This window comes from Harpegnathos saltator, unplaced genomic scaffold, assembly GCF_003227715.2.
Source record: "Harpegnathos saltator strain DR-91 unplaced genomic scaffold, Hsal_v8.6 scaffold237, whole genome shotgun sequence".
Classification (NCBI taxonomy): Eukaryota; Metazoa; Arthropoda; class Insecta; order Hymenoptera; family Formicidae; genus Harpegnathos; species Harpegnathos saltator.
Window position 1 is genome coordinate 761,916 of NW_020230025.1, and position 13,345 is coordinate 775,260.

The window sequence follows — 13,345 nt, forward strand, 5'->3', positions numbered from 1 at the left end:
GAGATTTTAAATATATTTTTATATTTTCCGATTCCTTAACATTTCAATAACGAAAACATACAAAATCAAAACAATATATTAATGTAAAAAATAATGTCTGATTCATTAAATATCTTCCTACGCATCCTGATGTTCTAACACTCCAACATCTCAACATTCATAAAACATTATGTATATTACTTAATAATGAATTAAAAAGTATATGCTTTTGTTATTGCTGATACATTTCAAAAAATGTTTTCCCAACCAATGTATGGAAAAATATTAAAAAAATTAATGAATATAAAATATCACTTTTATTACAGTGCTATTTTAATAATTAATAGATTTTAATCTCAGCATGCAAACATTTTTTCAATGAGAAATTTATTTAAGAAATATTACTATATATATTTAGAAATATTATTATTTTATGCAATATTAGTATTATTCTTTTCTTACGGTTATTATAACCATATTATTATTTACGCACTTAGTATATCCTACATACATGTTATTAATCACATGATAATACATCCACATTTCTACGATCGTCGGTAATTTATATCGTAGTCGATAATTTGTATAATAGTTTGTTTACCGACATCATCAAATGCTTGTGAAAAAATCGTCGGTAGGTAGATGGAGCCAGGAGAAGAAAAGATAATTACAGAACATTGATATTATCGATATATCGCTTTTGCTGAGGCTGTGTTCCGTAATCACTTATCGACAGTTTGCGCAGCTTTTCTGTTATATGAAAAACCTGCGCAACGTCGCTAACGACACCGACAACTGTCGATATACGGAATACAGCTCCTGCATAACAGGGATTATATTCATAACAGGGGTTATATTTTCATATAACAAAAAAGCTGTACAATATTGCTAACGACACCGACAACTATCGGTACTCGAGTACAGAATACAGCCTAGAGAATGGACATTCTCGTCAACTCATTTTGCGAGATATTCATTCTCGGCTATTTAGCAATGCCACTTTACAACAAACATACGCAACACATACTTGTAACATTTTTGGTACTTACTATGTGCGAAATTCAGCTTCAACCAGCGGAAATCGTAGGAAATACGGAGCAGCATCCTGAAACCATTCTGCGGCGCCGGTGGCTGTGCCAAAAAAGATCGAATTGAAGTGAGCCGCTTAAGATGCTTGCAATTATCGAAGCGCGAGTATTCTCGATGCAACTAGCGCCACCTGCTCGCAAATCCATCCTTTCTTTCTTACTCTTTTCGGATAATTTTACGACAACCCATTAATTCATCACAAAGTACAAATTAATGTATATTCACGAAATACACACAATATGCTATTTTGCGAAATATTCATCTTTACTAGCTGCTTAATAATATTTTATTATAACAAATACGCGACACTTATTTCTAATATTTCTACTGATAATGCATTCGTCTCGCTTTCGGCAACGCGAAAACATAAGGAGTAATGATTTGCGGTTTGAATTCTTACAACACAAAAAGGTGCAAAAATGCAGGTGCAGGTACAACTAGTTATCATTCCTCATTAGCCAAATACATATATTGTTAATAAGTATTTAATGCGATATCTTACTACAACAAACGCATAAAATTTACTTTTCGTGTCCTCAACAATAATTCATGCACAGTTTCAACTCAGTCGACAGTATACATTGATTCGATTTGAGCTTCTAACCGTCATAACGAGACAGATAAACAAAACTTTGTTAAATATTACCAGTAACTCGTTTCGCGAGGTATTCTCTCTTAGACTATTAAACTATTATTTAACGTTAATAAACAGACATACCATTTACATACGACGTTTTTGGCTACTTTTCAAGCGCGAGACTCCACTTTGGCAGATCAAAATCGGAGCAAGAGATACAGAAAACTCTTCTGTACTATGAACTAGTGCGCATGCCTATTAAGCCAGCGGCACACGGTGCTTGTTGTGCTGGATTACTTGCTAGATAAAAATACTGCATTCTGATTGGTGCATTTCCATCCATCTTCGAAAATGTACCAATCAGAACGCAGTATTTTCATCCAGCAAGCAACCCAGCACGAAAACAAGCACCGTGTGCCGCTGGCTTTAGAATGAATATCGAGTGAAATTGTAAGGGCAAGAGCACAGGCTTTTGCACATCACATAATACATAACGCATAAGAAAATAAACCAATTAGTTTTCTTCATTTCCCTCCTCAGGACAAAAATGAAGAACTCTGACTGGTTGATTCTCTTATGCGTTGTGTATTATGCGTTATGCAGAAGTCTGTGCTCTTGCCCTATCGATTCTGGATCTCGAGATATTGATTGGACATAAAGTTAATGATTGGTTGGATCTAGTAATATATCAGATAAAGCTTTGCATCGGTTGGTCGTGTCCAATCGTGCCGTGTTGAATGGCAGTCTCCCTTTATGCACTGAAGATTACGGGCCAGAGCACAGACTTCTGCATAACGCATAATACACAACGCATAAGAGAATCAAAGTTCAACCAATCAAAGTTCTTCATTTCTATCTTGAGGAGGGAAATGAAGAAAACTAATTGGTTTATTCTATTATGCGTTATGTATTATGTGTTAAGCCAGTGGCACACGGTGCTTGTTTTCGTGCTGGATTGCTTGCTGGATGAAAATACTGCGTTCTGATTGGTACTTTTCCGAAGATGGATGGAAATGCACCGTTGGCTTAAGACCCCTTGCACAATGCCAAGCACCAAGCAATAAGAATAAAAATAGACCAATCACAATCGACTATTACAAGAATAATCTATTGTGATTGGTCTATTTTTATTCTTATTGCCTGTTGCCTGGCTTGTGCAAGGGTCTTCATGCAAAAGCCTGTGCTCTTGCCCAATAAGTATAATATATCGTGTGAGTAGCGTTGGAGCATCTATTGTATGCACAGAGCCATCTATTGAAGAAGAAGAAGAAGTATAATATATCCGTTTTTCTAGTATTACACTTCATTACACTCTATAATTTTTTATAATTTTATTTGTTTCTTTTTCTGCAAGGTTAAGAGATTCATCAATTTTTGACAGTCATGCACTACTGAACTGATTTGATTTATCAAAAATTGTTAAATATTTAATTGCTATCACAATTAAAAAGCAATATGGGAATGGTAAAAACTTAATTTTTTTTCACTGCATTATATCATATTTGATATTATTAATATAAAAATTAACTTACATTTAATTATTAATCAGATTTTATATAAATGTATTAATAAAATTTTCTTTTTTACTAATTTATCTCTTCTTTTTTAATATATAAAAATTATATATCTAAATTATATATCTAAAAATAAATATTAAATTTTTAATTAAGCCTGAGGAGAGACTAATCCCAAAATCATTACGGACAGTATTGACAGTGGATGTTTACTTGACAAATGCTTTTGTCAATTTGATGGAAAAATATCTACCATTGGAACAATCAGAAATACATTATAAATTATTAGAAGTTTGCTTACCAAATTTTGCATTTACCTATTTGCTATTATATATTTTTATTAAATAAAATTTATTAATAAAAATTGTTTATATTCCTTCGTTTTTCAGTTATCATGTCACAGTATACCGTGGTTTACAACTATTCTCATGCTTATTTGGATGTTGCACAGCAAAAGCTTATTTCAAATGCAAGTTAACCTTATGATAGGTATGAGCAGTATATTATAAAATCCATTATTTGAGATATTGATATGGAATACAAACAAATAAGAAAAAAAAGCTCTATGTCTCTTCAAATTTTTTCAGGATTGCTAATTGATGCTCTAGTAGTTTGTGCACTAAAAGCAATAATAAGAAGAAGACGGCCCAGTTTTAGTAACAATATATTTTTCATAGGTCCTGATAAATATTCTTTTCCATCAGGACATGCTTCTCGTGCTACATTTATTACATATTTCTTTTTTTATATATGGCCTATCTCATTAATATTTGCATCACTTTTACTACTATGGTCTGTTTCTGTATGTTTATCCCGATTATTAATGAGAAGACATCACATACTTGATGTGTTTTTTGGTATTCTTTTGGGTATTTTGGAAGGATTAATAGTGGATTATATTTATTTAGAACAGGAGACATGTGTTAACTTAGTATCACGGATTTTCACAGATATATAGGTTTAATTGATATTTAAATGCTATTTTCAAGGGATTTGCAAAATAATTACTTACAACATCCACTATTAATGTTAATAATTTTGTTGTTAATGTTAATAGTTATGGAATCTCAGGTTGTGATTATGGTTGTGGAAAAATCAAATATTTTACCCATTTTTACTAATAATAAGGTGCAAGAAAATGATGTTTAAAAATTATGATTATACACGAAAAAATGTGAAAAAAAATGAATAATTTAAGAGACCAAAGTGAGACTCGACGAATAGAACAAGAATATATTTTAAATTAAACTTTATTAAAGATTTGTACTATGACTAATGTACTATGACAAGCATGTCATTCTCTACTGTTAGATTTGTGTTGCAATAAATGTATATCACGGTCAACCTCACATTCGCGAGCTTTATTAGCATTATATATTTGAAAAAAATGTTTACCATGTTCAAAAGTTGCAATCATAATTGCACAGGCTGGAGCTACTTTTACCAAACGTGGTGTTAATCCTGTAAATAAACCTTTCAATCCGTTTTGATAATAAATTCTTTGTATTATAGTCCATGTATTGCTACTGCGAATAGGCTTATCTAAAAATTCATAATTGTTAACAAAATATACTATATAAATTATTTTTCTATAATAATACATGTTAATATTCACCAGAATAAATTTCCTTTTCACCCATTTCAATTTGTCTGTGCGTTTTTACAACGTCAAATGGAATAGTAAAAATTGCTGCTATCTGCAATTGAAAAATTTCCATTTTAACATAACTTTGTAAGATATATAAATTTTAATATATTTCTATGAGAAATACATACAGATCCAGCTACTGCTCCTGCTGCTAAATTAAAAGTAAAAGTATGTTGTGAACTGTAAAATATCTTCTTTATAGTTTCATAATTCAACCAATATATAGCGCTAAAAGGAACATCACGAAGAAGCGTTGAACCTAATCCCATCCATAACCCAGAAACACCACTATATTTTACAACTTTCTTCAATGCCTGTGTTATTTCTGAAACACAGAAAATATATTTAGTATTATTAAAGCTACACCATCAGTTTCATTGCTATTTTATCTTTTATGCTTTCATATTAGCATCATTTACCCACTTTACCTGCATAACTTAGCCTTTGTGACTGCATTTTTGTTCTTATTAATTCCAATGGACTGACTAATGTTGCAGCCCAAATTCGTGCTGTGCCACCAGCTAAAATGGGAATCCAAAAAGGTTGCTCCATATTACCTGGCTTTTTTCTAAATTCTTTATTATATGTATCCTGGAGAGAGATATAATGTTATGATTAATAATATAAATAAATATGTAATATAAAAAAAAAGATATATTTCTTTACCTTAAGATATAATCTTAATTGTTCGTATGAAACAAAATATATAACAGTTGCAGGAACAGCCAGAATAAGAGTAGGACTCAATCCACTCCATAGTGATGTTAATCCTTCTGTTTTACTTATCTTTACTAAGGCATCCTGGAGACAAAACAAAACAAATAAGATTAAGGTTAAAGTTGTAACTTAAATTATATTACAATAATTATATTATTACACATACTACTGTTCCATTAAATTTTCCATTCCTTCTCATCCACTCAGGCATTTTACCATTGGTACAAGGGCACAAATGATCCATTAAACCATTGCAATACAGAAAACATTTATTTGAAAGCATTGCTTTCTGCTGTGTTTGAAGCCGTATTTTTACTACATCTAGAGGAGTTACTAAAACCAATAGGAAATATATAAATATCTACAAATTTACTTAATATAGACTTAAAAATATCACATGATGCAATATAATTTTCTTGTGATTTTTATAATTCTAAAATTGCACATGTTAAGAATATCAACGATATTCAACCAACATACAGATAGATTTAAGTACATCAACTTACCAAACACTGATGTGATAAAAGCACCAGTGCAGGAGGCTATAATTTGCTGATACGGTTTAATACGAAACTTTGGATCATCCAAGTCAATGTCTACAACTTTGTTGTTTATTTTATTCATTATGAAGAGATGATTTCAAACTACACTGACACAACACTATGAAGTCTCTCACGAAATATATTCTTGAAGTGAACTAGTTATTATCATCTACATGATAATTCGTAAAAGTGAGAAAAAGATAACGCACGTGATATCATCATAAAGTTGCCTCCCAACAGAAAATAAATTTTATTATAATAATTAATAATCATATGATGCCATTTAATTAACTTTCCTTATATATATACTTGAAGTTTCTTTTATCAAGTTAATCACATCAGCATTATACAACTTTAGAATCTTTAATTACTGCGTTATGAATTTTCAAACGATAATCATCTCGATGCTTATATACCACGGCGTAGAGTGATGATCGGGTATGTTTAACTACACGTTGTACACTTTATTTCTTGTTGCTCTGTTTGTCGTCTGACTAAATAATAAATAAATAAATAAATATATAAATTTCCCTCTTTTTCTTCTTTCCTCTCAATGTATATCTATTTTTCAGCATATATATATTGTTATTACTTGGAAATAAAGAGATTTTTCCACGTGATGTTGAGTCCTATTACTTGACAACAGAACAAATCTATTTAATTCGCCATTGAGTCGTACTACTTCAAAAGAAAAACTGTTGTTGAACTAAGGATGAGCACTGTTGAAAAAAATAGAATTAGCTTCCAAAAAATCGATTAAAAAATGCATCGATTTATGATTGATAAAATTTTGCTAATTTGAGCACTTTAAAAAGTATTAAATTGTGATTCGAAACACAACTATATCTTATGGAATCGATAAATTATGGTTTAAATCTCGGTTAAATTTTATGGAAGTCGATAAATTGTGATTTACTAGTTGAATTACCGAAGATGGCGCTATTCTCGAATTTTTCCTTGACCGGTGTGCCTTAAAATAATTGCTTTACAGTTTTGCTGAGTTTTACAGTGATATCTTGAATATTAAGTGTTTTTTGTGAACTTTTAATAGCAACGGTAATATTAATAATAACAAAGTACAAATATTATATATTTTAGATATGCGTTATGTATATGTGATCACTTTAAAACGAATTATATCCAGAAGATTGAATAATACTAATTTGATATATTTACAGAAAATAAGAATGGCAGAAAAAAAACAATTCGACGAATTTTTGGGAGGTTCCCAATCACTTCCACATGAGGTACCTATTATGAAAGTGGTTGCTGCACGAGCCAGTGAAATTGCTGCAATGACTTATTCAATAGGTACATTGTTACATTATACTTGTTTTATCCAACATCTTCTGTGTAAAATATCGTGGACCAACTATATATGACTCCTTTTAAATATTAATTCTTTTAACAATTTTTATTTATTCAACTTTTCTCCAAAAATGTAAATTTTTATATTCTATAGGATTAAACATCAATGTACATTGTTAAATATTTGTATTTCTTGCAGAAAATCCTGAACAAACAAAGTTAATATTTCAAAAGCTTCCTGTATATATGCGTAGACGTGTAATGTCTCACAATGTCAAAAGACTGCCACGAAGATTGCGGGAAGCTCATTTAAATCAAATGGTAAAGTCAGGTTTACCACCAAAAAGTAAACGACCCTCTCGAAAGTTTCGTAGGAGACCATCTAATATACTTTCCAAGTATAATCAGAGGCAGCTTAAAAAAATTTGGTTAGAAACACACATTTGGCATGCTAAACGCTTTCATATGGTTGATAAATGGGGATATAGAATTGCAAGTCATCCAAACGACAAATGTTTTAAAGCTAATTATCGTGCTGCAGCAGAACACTGTCTATTGCAAGATATCTCTTACTATACTTGTATAGAAATAAATGGAGAGGAAGATTTATTAAAGACAACACTGAAAGCACACTGTAAGCCATTTGCCTTATCTTTTGCAGCAAATAAATATATCAATGGCTGCAATGAAGGCACTCTAATGTTTTTTAGAAAAAACAGTTATCCGCAATTTCCTATTGGAAATGTGCATTTTCTCTGGAAGCCCAAGGAGTCTGACATTAGGACTATCTGGATCTGGGTACATCCTGCTTTTTACAATGATTTCCTTAATGAAATTACATCTAGTTTTGAATTTAAGGAGAACAATGTCGAAAAAGATGTAGCTGGTGGAACACATAGTTCAAGATCTTTATACACAAATGATGCTGATTGTAAAATGACCATTTTGAGAAATGCATTAAATAGATTTCGACTTTATGGACCATTAACTCTAAATGTACTAACAGATGCATTACAAGTACCATCTTTAACTGAATCAAATGTCTTTCAAGAGATAAATTATATTACCACAAAAAAACAACATGATTCATTAAACAATAAAAAATCAGACACATACAAAGAGTCAATAGACAATGATGTTTTGCAATCTGTAGAAAAGATAGCACTTGACGAGGCTAATGAAAAAGATACAATTTCTAAAACTTGCAGTATACAAGAACTTTGTGATAGAGCATGGCATATTGAATATTATAAACAGCAAGAGAATATGGAAGCTTTTAAAGTCCAGAAAGAATTGTGGCAAAAATTGAAGACTTCAGGAAAAGCAAACAATTTACCTGCGAGTGTTATGGGTCTGACTGTTTTAGACCCACGGTTTTATTTACGCGAGAAAAGAACAAAATGTGAAAAGGTAACAACCTTTTCTCAATTCACCTCAGTATCACAGACTAATTTAAATCGTACTCCGATTTGGGATGCACAAATACGTCATACCGCAAGCAGTAATTGCGTCTCGACGCGGAAGATTAATGAACTCAGAAGCGGGTGCCTCGTGCCGGGTGTGGCAAATGATAAATATTACAATGAAGATATTATGGCAAAGATACCTTTACTCCTTATTCCCAGGCCTGGTAATTCCGAAACAGGTATGCAATAAAAATATATATAATTATATTTTAATAATATATACAAATATAATAAAGTGAACACAAAAGATTGTGTTTCTTTTTAACAGGTATAGACTCTAGTATGGACATTGTAACTCCAGCTGGATGGGCAATGCCGATTTGGCTTGCGCTTATACAACGATGCGCAAGAGTAGGTGCTCTTCAGGAATCAAAATCAATAGCTTTCGAAAGTTTAAGTCCAAATACACCCGACATCAACGATCCTGACAGTCCTGCATACATGGAAGAAGCATCGAGTAGAAAGGAGGAATTAACTCAAAAATATTTCCGTTATCCACCAAATAGAAGAGCCAATTTTATCAAACTTGGAATTACTAGCTCCTTCTTTTGTGATTGGAAGAAATTGATGAAGGAATGGTCATCCACCGAAGATTTTTATGTTTTGAGAGATCGCAGGCTCTTGTTGCTTCTGCAAACCAGCGTTCGTCCTCCATATTCTGCCAAAAATAAAAATGCAAGATGTTCATCTGTTCAAACTACGCAAGCTGATTTTCAAGACCTAGATGCACACAAGAACTGTTTAGTACGCGTTAAAGTAACTATGGACAAAGGATTGCCGAAGGAGTTCGCAATCATATGCATACCGACGCCCGAGGATTTGAAAAAACTGGAAAGCGACAAGAAATGGACCGGACCTGTGGAGCAGTGTCACGCCGATGCAAACGAAACGACACGTAAAACATCGCGAAGAAACCACTTATTGCTATTAAAACGATTAAAGAGGCAAAGGATTCGACAGAAAAAATCGCTCGGAGACAACGTGTCGAAGCTACTGAAGAAGTCTACTGATGTTGTGAATAAGAGCGCAGACTCAAACAGTGCATTACTTCCTAAGATTATATCAGAGCAATCGAGGAAAATGTCAAAATTGTATTTACCGGAATGTACAAAAGTTCGTTATTCTTGTGACAGAGAAGTAATGGGATATATAACTGCAGGTCACTTCTCGTTCATTTACGCGAAGGGTATCGGTATAGGCTACATCGTATTGCCCTCGTTAATCGGGATGATTAATAAGAAATCGAACGTTGTTCTAATCAGGAATACGCAAACACGACAGTATAGATCAGCAACATTAGACATATTGAACACTTAAGAATAAAATCATGAACGTGCAACTGTAGTTCTATTCAATCAGAATTATTCAAAATTTTATGTATTTTTCTTTTTTATTTTTTTTTTTTTACAGAATATATCAAACTGTTGTACGTATAAATTATAACTAAACCAAATCGGCGGTACGAAAGGGTACCATATAAGAAAGACGTAGTTGTTATCGTTAATAAATAACAATCGTCTAAATTAAAGGTACCAGTGAATTGTAGCAGGCAGTCCCATTCATCAACGAAATCTGCAAGAAAACACGTTAGTCATTACATTGAATCTATTTAAGGTAAACATCGTAATGTTCTTTAACATTAATTTGTAAGAGATCTATAGATCTAAAACTGAAATATTTGTACCTGAAATATTTGAATACATATGTAGAGCTATCTGTACCTTGAAAGAAAAATTGTTTATAATTTCTGAGATTTCTATGAATGATAACTAAAAAGAGTGGACACCAGTTCTTTTAAAGTACAGATATGTCTTATTACTTTGTATAATATATATATATTTTTTTTTTCTCAGGAAAATGAAACTATATTATTGAACTCACGTATTGGAATCAGTCAATCTATCAGTAATAGCCGTAGCCCGATCCGTAACCATAGTGGTGATAATGAGGATAATGATGATAGTGATTGTGATAATGGTAGGGATATCCACCATATCCTCCGTACCCTCCGTATCCTCTACCATAACCGTATCCGCCATAGCTGAAAAAAGAAGATCGTTTTACCGAAACCGTTGTCACCTCCAGTCTAACATCTTTAGCAAACTTCCGTCACGACGAGGTTCAATTAGCATTGCGAAAATTAAATTAACAACGATAACTACGCAATTTTCAGCGACAGTAACCAATGAAAGAGCGTATGATACTTTTCTGCTAATTTTTGCACTTTCGTTCACTGATTTCGTTTGTTTTAACGCGTCATTTCCCTGACTAAAAACTGAAGGACTCCGCGTAAGAACATGATAAAGATTCGTTATTCACGAGATTCATTTCAGGTGCAATTTTGGGCGTAATGCACGACTTGCACGAATTGCAGACTCGTTTCATTATTGAAGATCTAGATTCTATGTGACGTCGTATTCAAGAAGAAAACGTCAAACCTAAGTAAAGGATGTCGTCGAAAATACGAAGAAATCAGCTTCATCCGAAAGTTCAACGAATCTTAGGAGGTGTTACTTACAATCCGGACTTGTACAATCCAGCGCCGAGAAAACCGGCACCCAGAGCACCAGCTCCCAGAGCACCGATACCTAAAGCTCCAGCGCCGAGGAGAGCACCTTTACCAAGGACAGCACCACCTAAAAGAGCCTTTCCCAGCAGAATAGGCGCTCTCTTGGAACGCGATTGCTCGTTGGTCACTTCATCCGATTGCGGGGTCAACGAATCGTCCGTCGCGGCGACAGCGGTTTGGCTGTCGGGTACCTGCAACGTCCTCTGCGGAACTTGCACCTGCGACTGGCCATAGACCATGGCCAGCACGGCAACCAGCACTATGACGTATCTTGTCTTCATCTGAAAACGAAGCACAAACGATGAACTTGAGTCGATCTAATATGTTTAAGGACTTACAAAATGAACTTGAAAGATGAGTGTCTGAAATCTCCGGAATCACCGAGGTCTACGCAACATTCAACAACCTCGATTATATCTGACGTATTTAATCTGAACGTTCTCTAGATCCAAATAATGAATATAATATTGCCTAAGCAGCTCTCAGCTGCTATATTTTGAACGTGTAAAGTGACATGTAATCGTTGAGAGGAAGACGAGAGAAACGAGACTCACACTCTTACTCTGCGGCTAACCGCGAGTCGGAAGAAAATGTACGATCAAATGAACGAGACAAATCTAGTCTAATACAACTTGAATTTACAAACTAATCTGGTTTATCTGGTTTAATGTTGAAGTAAAAGAAAAAAAAATCCACTAGGAAGCGATTCGTCCGAGTTCGATTCAACTTTACTTCACTTCGCTTCAACTTTAACACGTATCTTGCAAAGTCGAGGGATGTGAGTTCTGCTTCTGTGCTCGCCCTGTCGTTTACATTGCGCTACATACCTTGTCGAGATCACGTTTCCGAACGGACTAACTCTACTCGTAGCAGCAGCTCTAAAGGCTTTTATACGACAAGATCGAACGACCTCTGCCCCTACCACCGGAAACTTAAGCCAGATTCCTCGAGAAGACGTTGCAAGACATCTCTCTTTCCTGTCAGAAGTGTAAGCTCATTTAGCAGTCTCCGCCTTATCGTCCTCTCTTTCCCTTGTCTCACCTCTACGACTGGCAAAGGACCTGTTTCCTCACGTTTGACATTGAACCCATCCAGTGACTCGACAAGAATTCCGATCTCGAAATCGAATCGCCGATTTAATGATCTCTTCCTCGTGTCCGCTCAATCTCATCTTCAGGCGTTCCATCGATTTTACGAATCCTCTGGTTCTTGCAGAGTTGCATCCTTCGCGTCACGAGGTCGCGAGGATGTTCTTCCGTAATGACTTGCACTTAAATTACTCATATATTGATCGTGTCTTTCACGAGGTCTTTCGAACGCACATCGCTCGAAACTGGAATGTCAGAAGATAAATAATGACGTTAACGATGAAGAAGTAAAACGTCGCGTGACTTCGAATGATGCACGTAGCGCAATGTTTGTTGTATTAACAAATGAGGAAAAATCGTTGGATAGTGCGAGTGAATCTGTTCATACGCGCATAGGACGAACCGCAGGTTCATCGTGACCTTGCTGCGTACGCACCTCTCAACGATGAATTATGCATAGTCTTGCGTAATGAATAGAAATGACTGAACGAGAATTAGCATATAGGTCTTTGGGGAATTCCGGTTTTCATCCGGATCATTGACTTTTTTTAAGTGTGGGCGTGACTTTTTTCTATACAAATTTATTTCCATGCTGGAAATCACGTGTAAAGCAGCATAATAAATCGAATCGTGGAGTGATCGAAGAAACAATACGATCATTTAAGATACGATCATAAGAATTTTAAATTTCATGAATCACCTACTGTCGTTTATGAATTGTTCGACTAATTTGGATTTGGTTTTTCATTTACCACAATTCTGATCTTCAATATTAAGTATACTCATAATTAATTCTCAAATTGTGAATCTGTCAAAATCCATCTGTAATTAATCCGTAATTAATTTTT

At 33.9% G+C, this 13,345-nt stretch overlaps 4 protein-coding genes across 6 annotated transcripts; 2 read left to right on the forward strand and 2 right to left on the reverse strand.

Annotated features, from left to right (window-relative positions):
• The first annotated feature begins 2,813 nt into the window (after positions 1-2,813).
• On the forward strand, positions 2,814-4,508 carry LOC105184727 (phospholipid phosphatase 6). Of its 2 annotated transcripts, XM_011143683.3 has the most exons (5): positions 2,814-2,916; positions 3,000-3,109; positions 3,316-3,450; positions 3,549-3,648; positions 3,747-4,508. In XM_011143683.3, exons 2-5 carry the CDS (start codon positions 3,101-3,103, stop codon positions 4,115-4,117), a joined length of 615 nt encoding a protein of 204 aa, XP_011141985.1. In that variant the 5' UTR covers positions 2,814-2,916; positions 3,000-3,100; the 3' UTR covers positions 4,118-4,508. The 2 variants fall into 2 exon arrangements, with proteins under 2 accessions (XP_011141985.1, XP_019697694.1); XM_019842135.2 differs by lacking the exon at positions 2,814-2,916 and having other exon boundaries at positions 2,968-3,109.
• On the reverse strand, positions 4,454-6,749 carry LOC105184728 (solute carrier family 25 member 40). Its single transcript, XM_011143685.3, has 7 exons — positions 6,031-6,749; positions 5,691-5,857; positions 5,474-5,608; positions 5,236-5,398; positions 4,936-5,132; positions 4,775-4,856; positions 4,454-4,701 (listed from the first exon to the last, which is right to left on the reverse strand). Exons 1-7 carry the CDS (start codon positions 6,146-6,148, stop codon positions 4,454-4,456), a joined length of 1,110 nt encoding a protein of 369 aa, XP_011141987.1. The 5' UTR covers positions 6,149-6,749.
• Positions 6,750-7,021: 272 nt separating this feature from the next.
• Pop1 (POP1 ribonuclease P/MRP subunit) lies at positions 7,022-10,348 on the forward strand. Of its 2 annotated transcripts, XM_011143688.3 has the most exons (4): positions 7,022-7,122; positions 7,245-7,377; positions 7,574-9,019; positions 9,109-10,348. In XM_011143688.3, exons 2-4 carry the CDS (start codon positions 7,254-7,256, stop codon positions 10,155-10,157), a joined length of 2,619 nt encoding a protein of 872 aa, XP_011141990.1. In that variant the 5' UTR covers positions 7,022-7,122; positions 7,245-7,253; the 3' UTR covers positions 10,158-10,348. The 2 variants fall into 2 exon arrangements, with proteins under 2 accessions (XP_011141990.1, XP_025154542.1); XM_025298757.1 differs by lacking the exons at positions 7,022-7,122; positions 7,245-7,377 and having other exon boundaries at positions 7,574-7,695; positions 8,036-9,019.
• On the reverse strand, positions 10,234-12,379 carry LOC105184729 (RNA-binding protein squid). The gene is made up of 4 exons (XM_011143687.3): positions 12,237-12,379; positions 11,359-11,690; positions 10,722-10,881; positions 10,234-10,412 (listed from the first exon to the last, which is right to left on the reverse strand). Exons 2-3 carry the CDS (start codon positions 11,688-11,690, stop codon positions 10,743-10,745), a joined length of 471 nt encoding a protein of 156 aa, XP_011141989.1. The 5' UTR covers positions 12,237-12,379; the 3' UTR covers positions 10,234-10,412; positions 10,722-10,742.
• Positions 12,380-13,345: the final 966 nt, after the last annotated feature.

Bases quoted from the DNA above. Each gene is read 5' to 3' on its own strand.
- LOC105184728 (XM_011143685.3), bottom strand. From the start codon at position 6,148: ATGAATAAAATAAACAACAAAGTTGTAGACATTGACTTGGATGATCCA. The intron at 5,399-5,473 runs GTAAAGAAATAT...ATCTCTCTCCAG, and splicing joins AATTAAGATTATATCTTAAG to GATACATATAATAAAGAATT. The intron at 5,133-5,235 runs GTAAAGTGGGTA...TCTGTGTTTCAG, and splicing joins ACAAAGGCTAAGTTATGCAG to AAATAACACAGGCATTGAAG.
- Pop1 (XM_011143688.3), top strand. From the start codon at position 7,254: ATGGCAGAAAAAAAACAATTCGACGAATTTTTGGGAGGTTCCCAATCA. The intron at 7,378-7,573 runs GTACATTGTTAC...TATTTCTTGCAG, and splicing joins TGCAATGACTTATTCAATAG to AAAATCCTGAACAAACAAAG. The intron at 9,020-9,108 runs GTATGCAATAAA...TCTTTTTAACAG, and splicing joins GCCTGGTAATTCCGAAACAG to GTATAGACTCTAGTATGGAC.
- LOC105184729 (XM_011143687.3), bottom strand. From the start codon at position 11,690: ATGAAGACAAGATACGTCATAGTGCTGGTTGCCGTGCTGGCCATGGTC. The intron at 10,882-11,358 runs GTAAGTAACACC...TTCTTTTTTCAG, and splicing joins GGATTGTACAAGTCCGGATT to CTATGGCGGATACGGTTATG.
- LOC105184727 (XM_011143683.3), top strand. The intron at 3,451-3,548 runs GTTTGCTTACCA...TTCGTTTTTCAG, and splicing joins TACATTATAAATTATTAGAA to TTATCATGTCACAGTATACC. The intron at 3,649-3,746 runs GTATGAGCAGTA...AAATTTTTTCAG, and splicing joins GCAAGTTAACCTTATGATAG to GATTGCTAATTGATGCTCTA.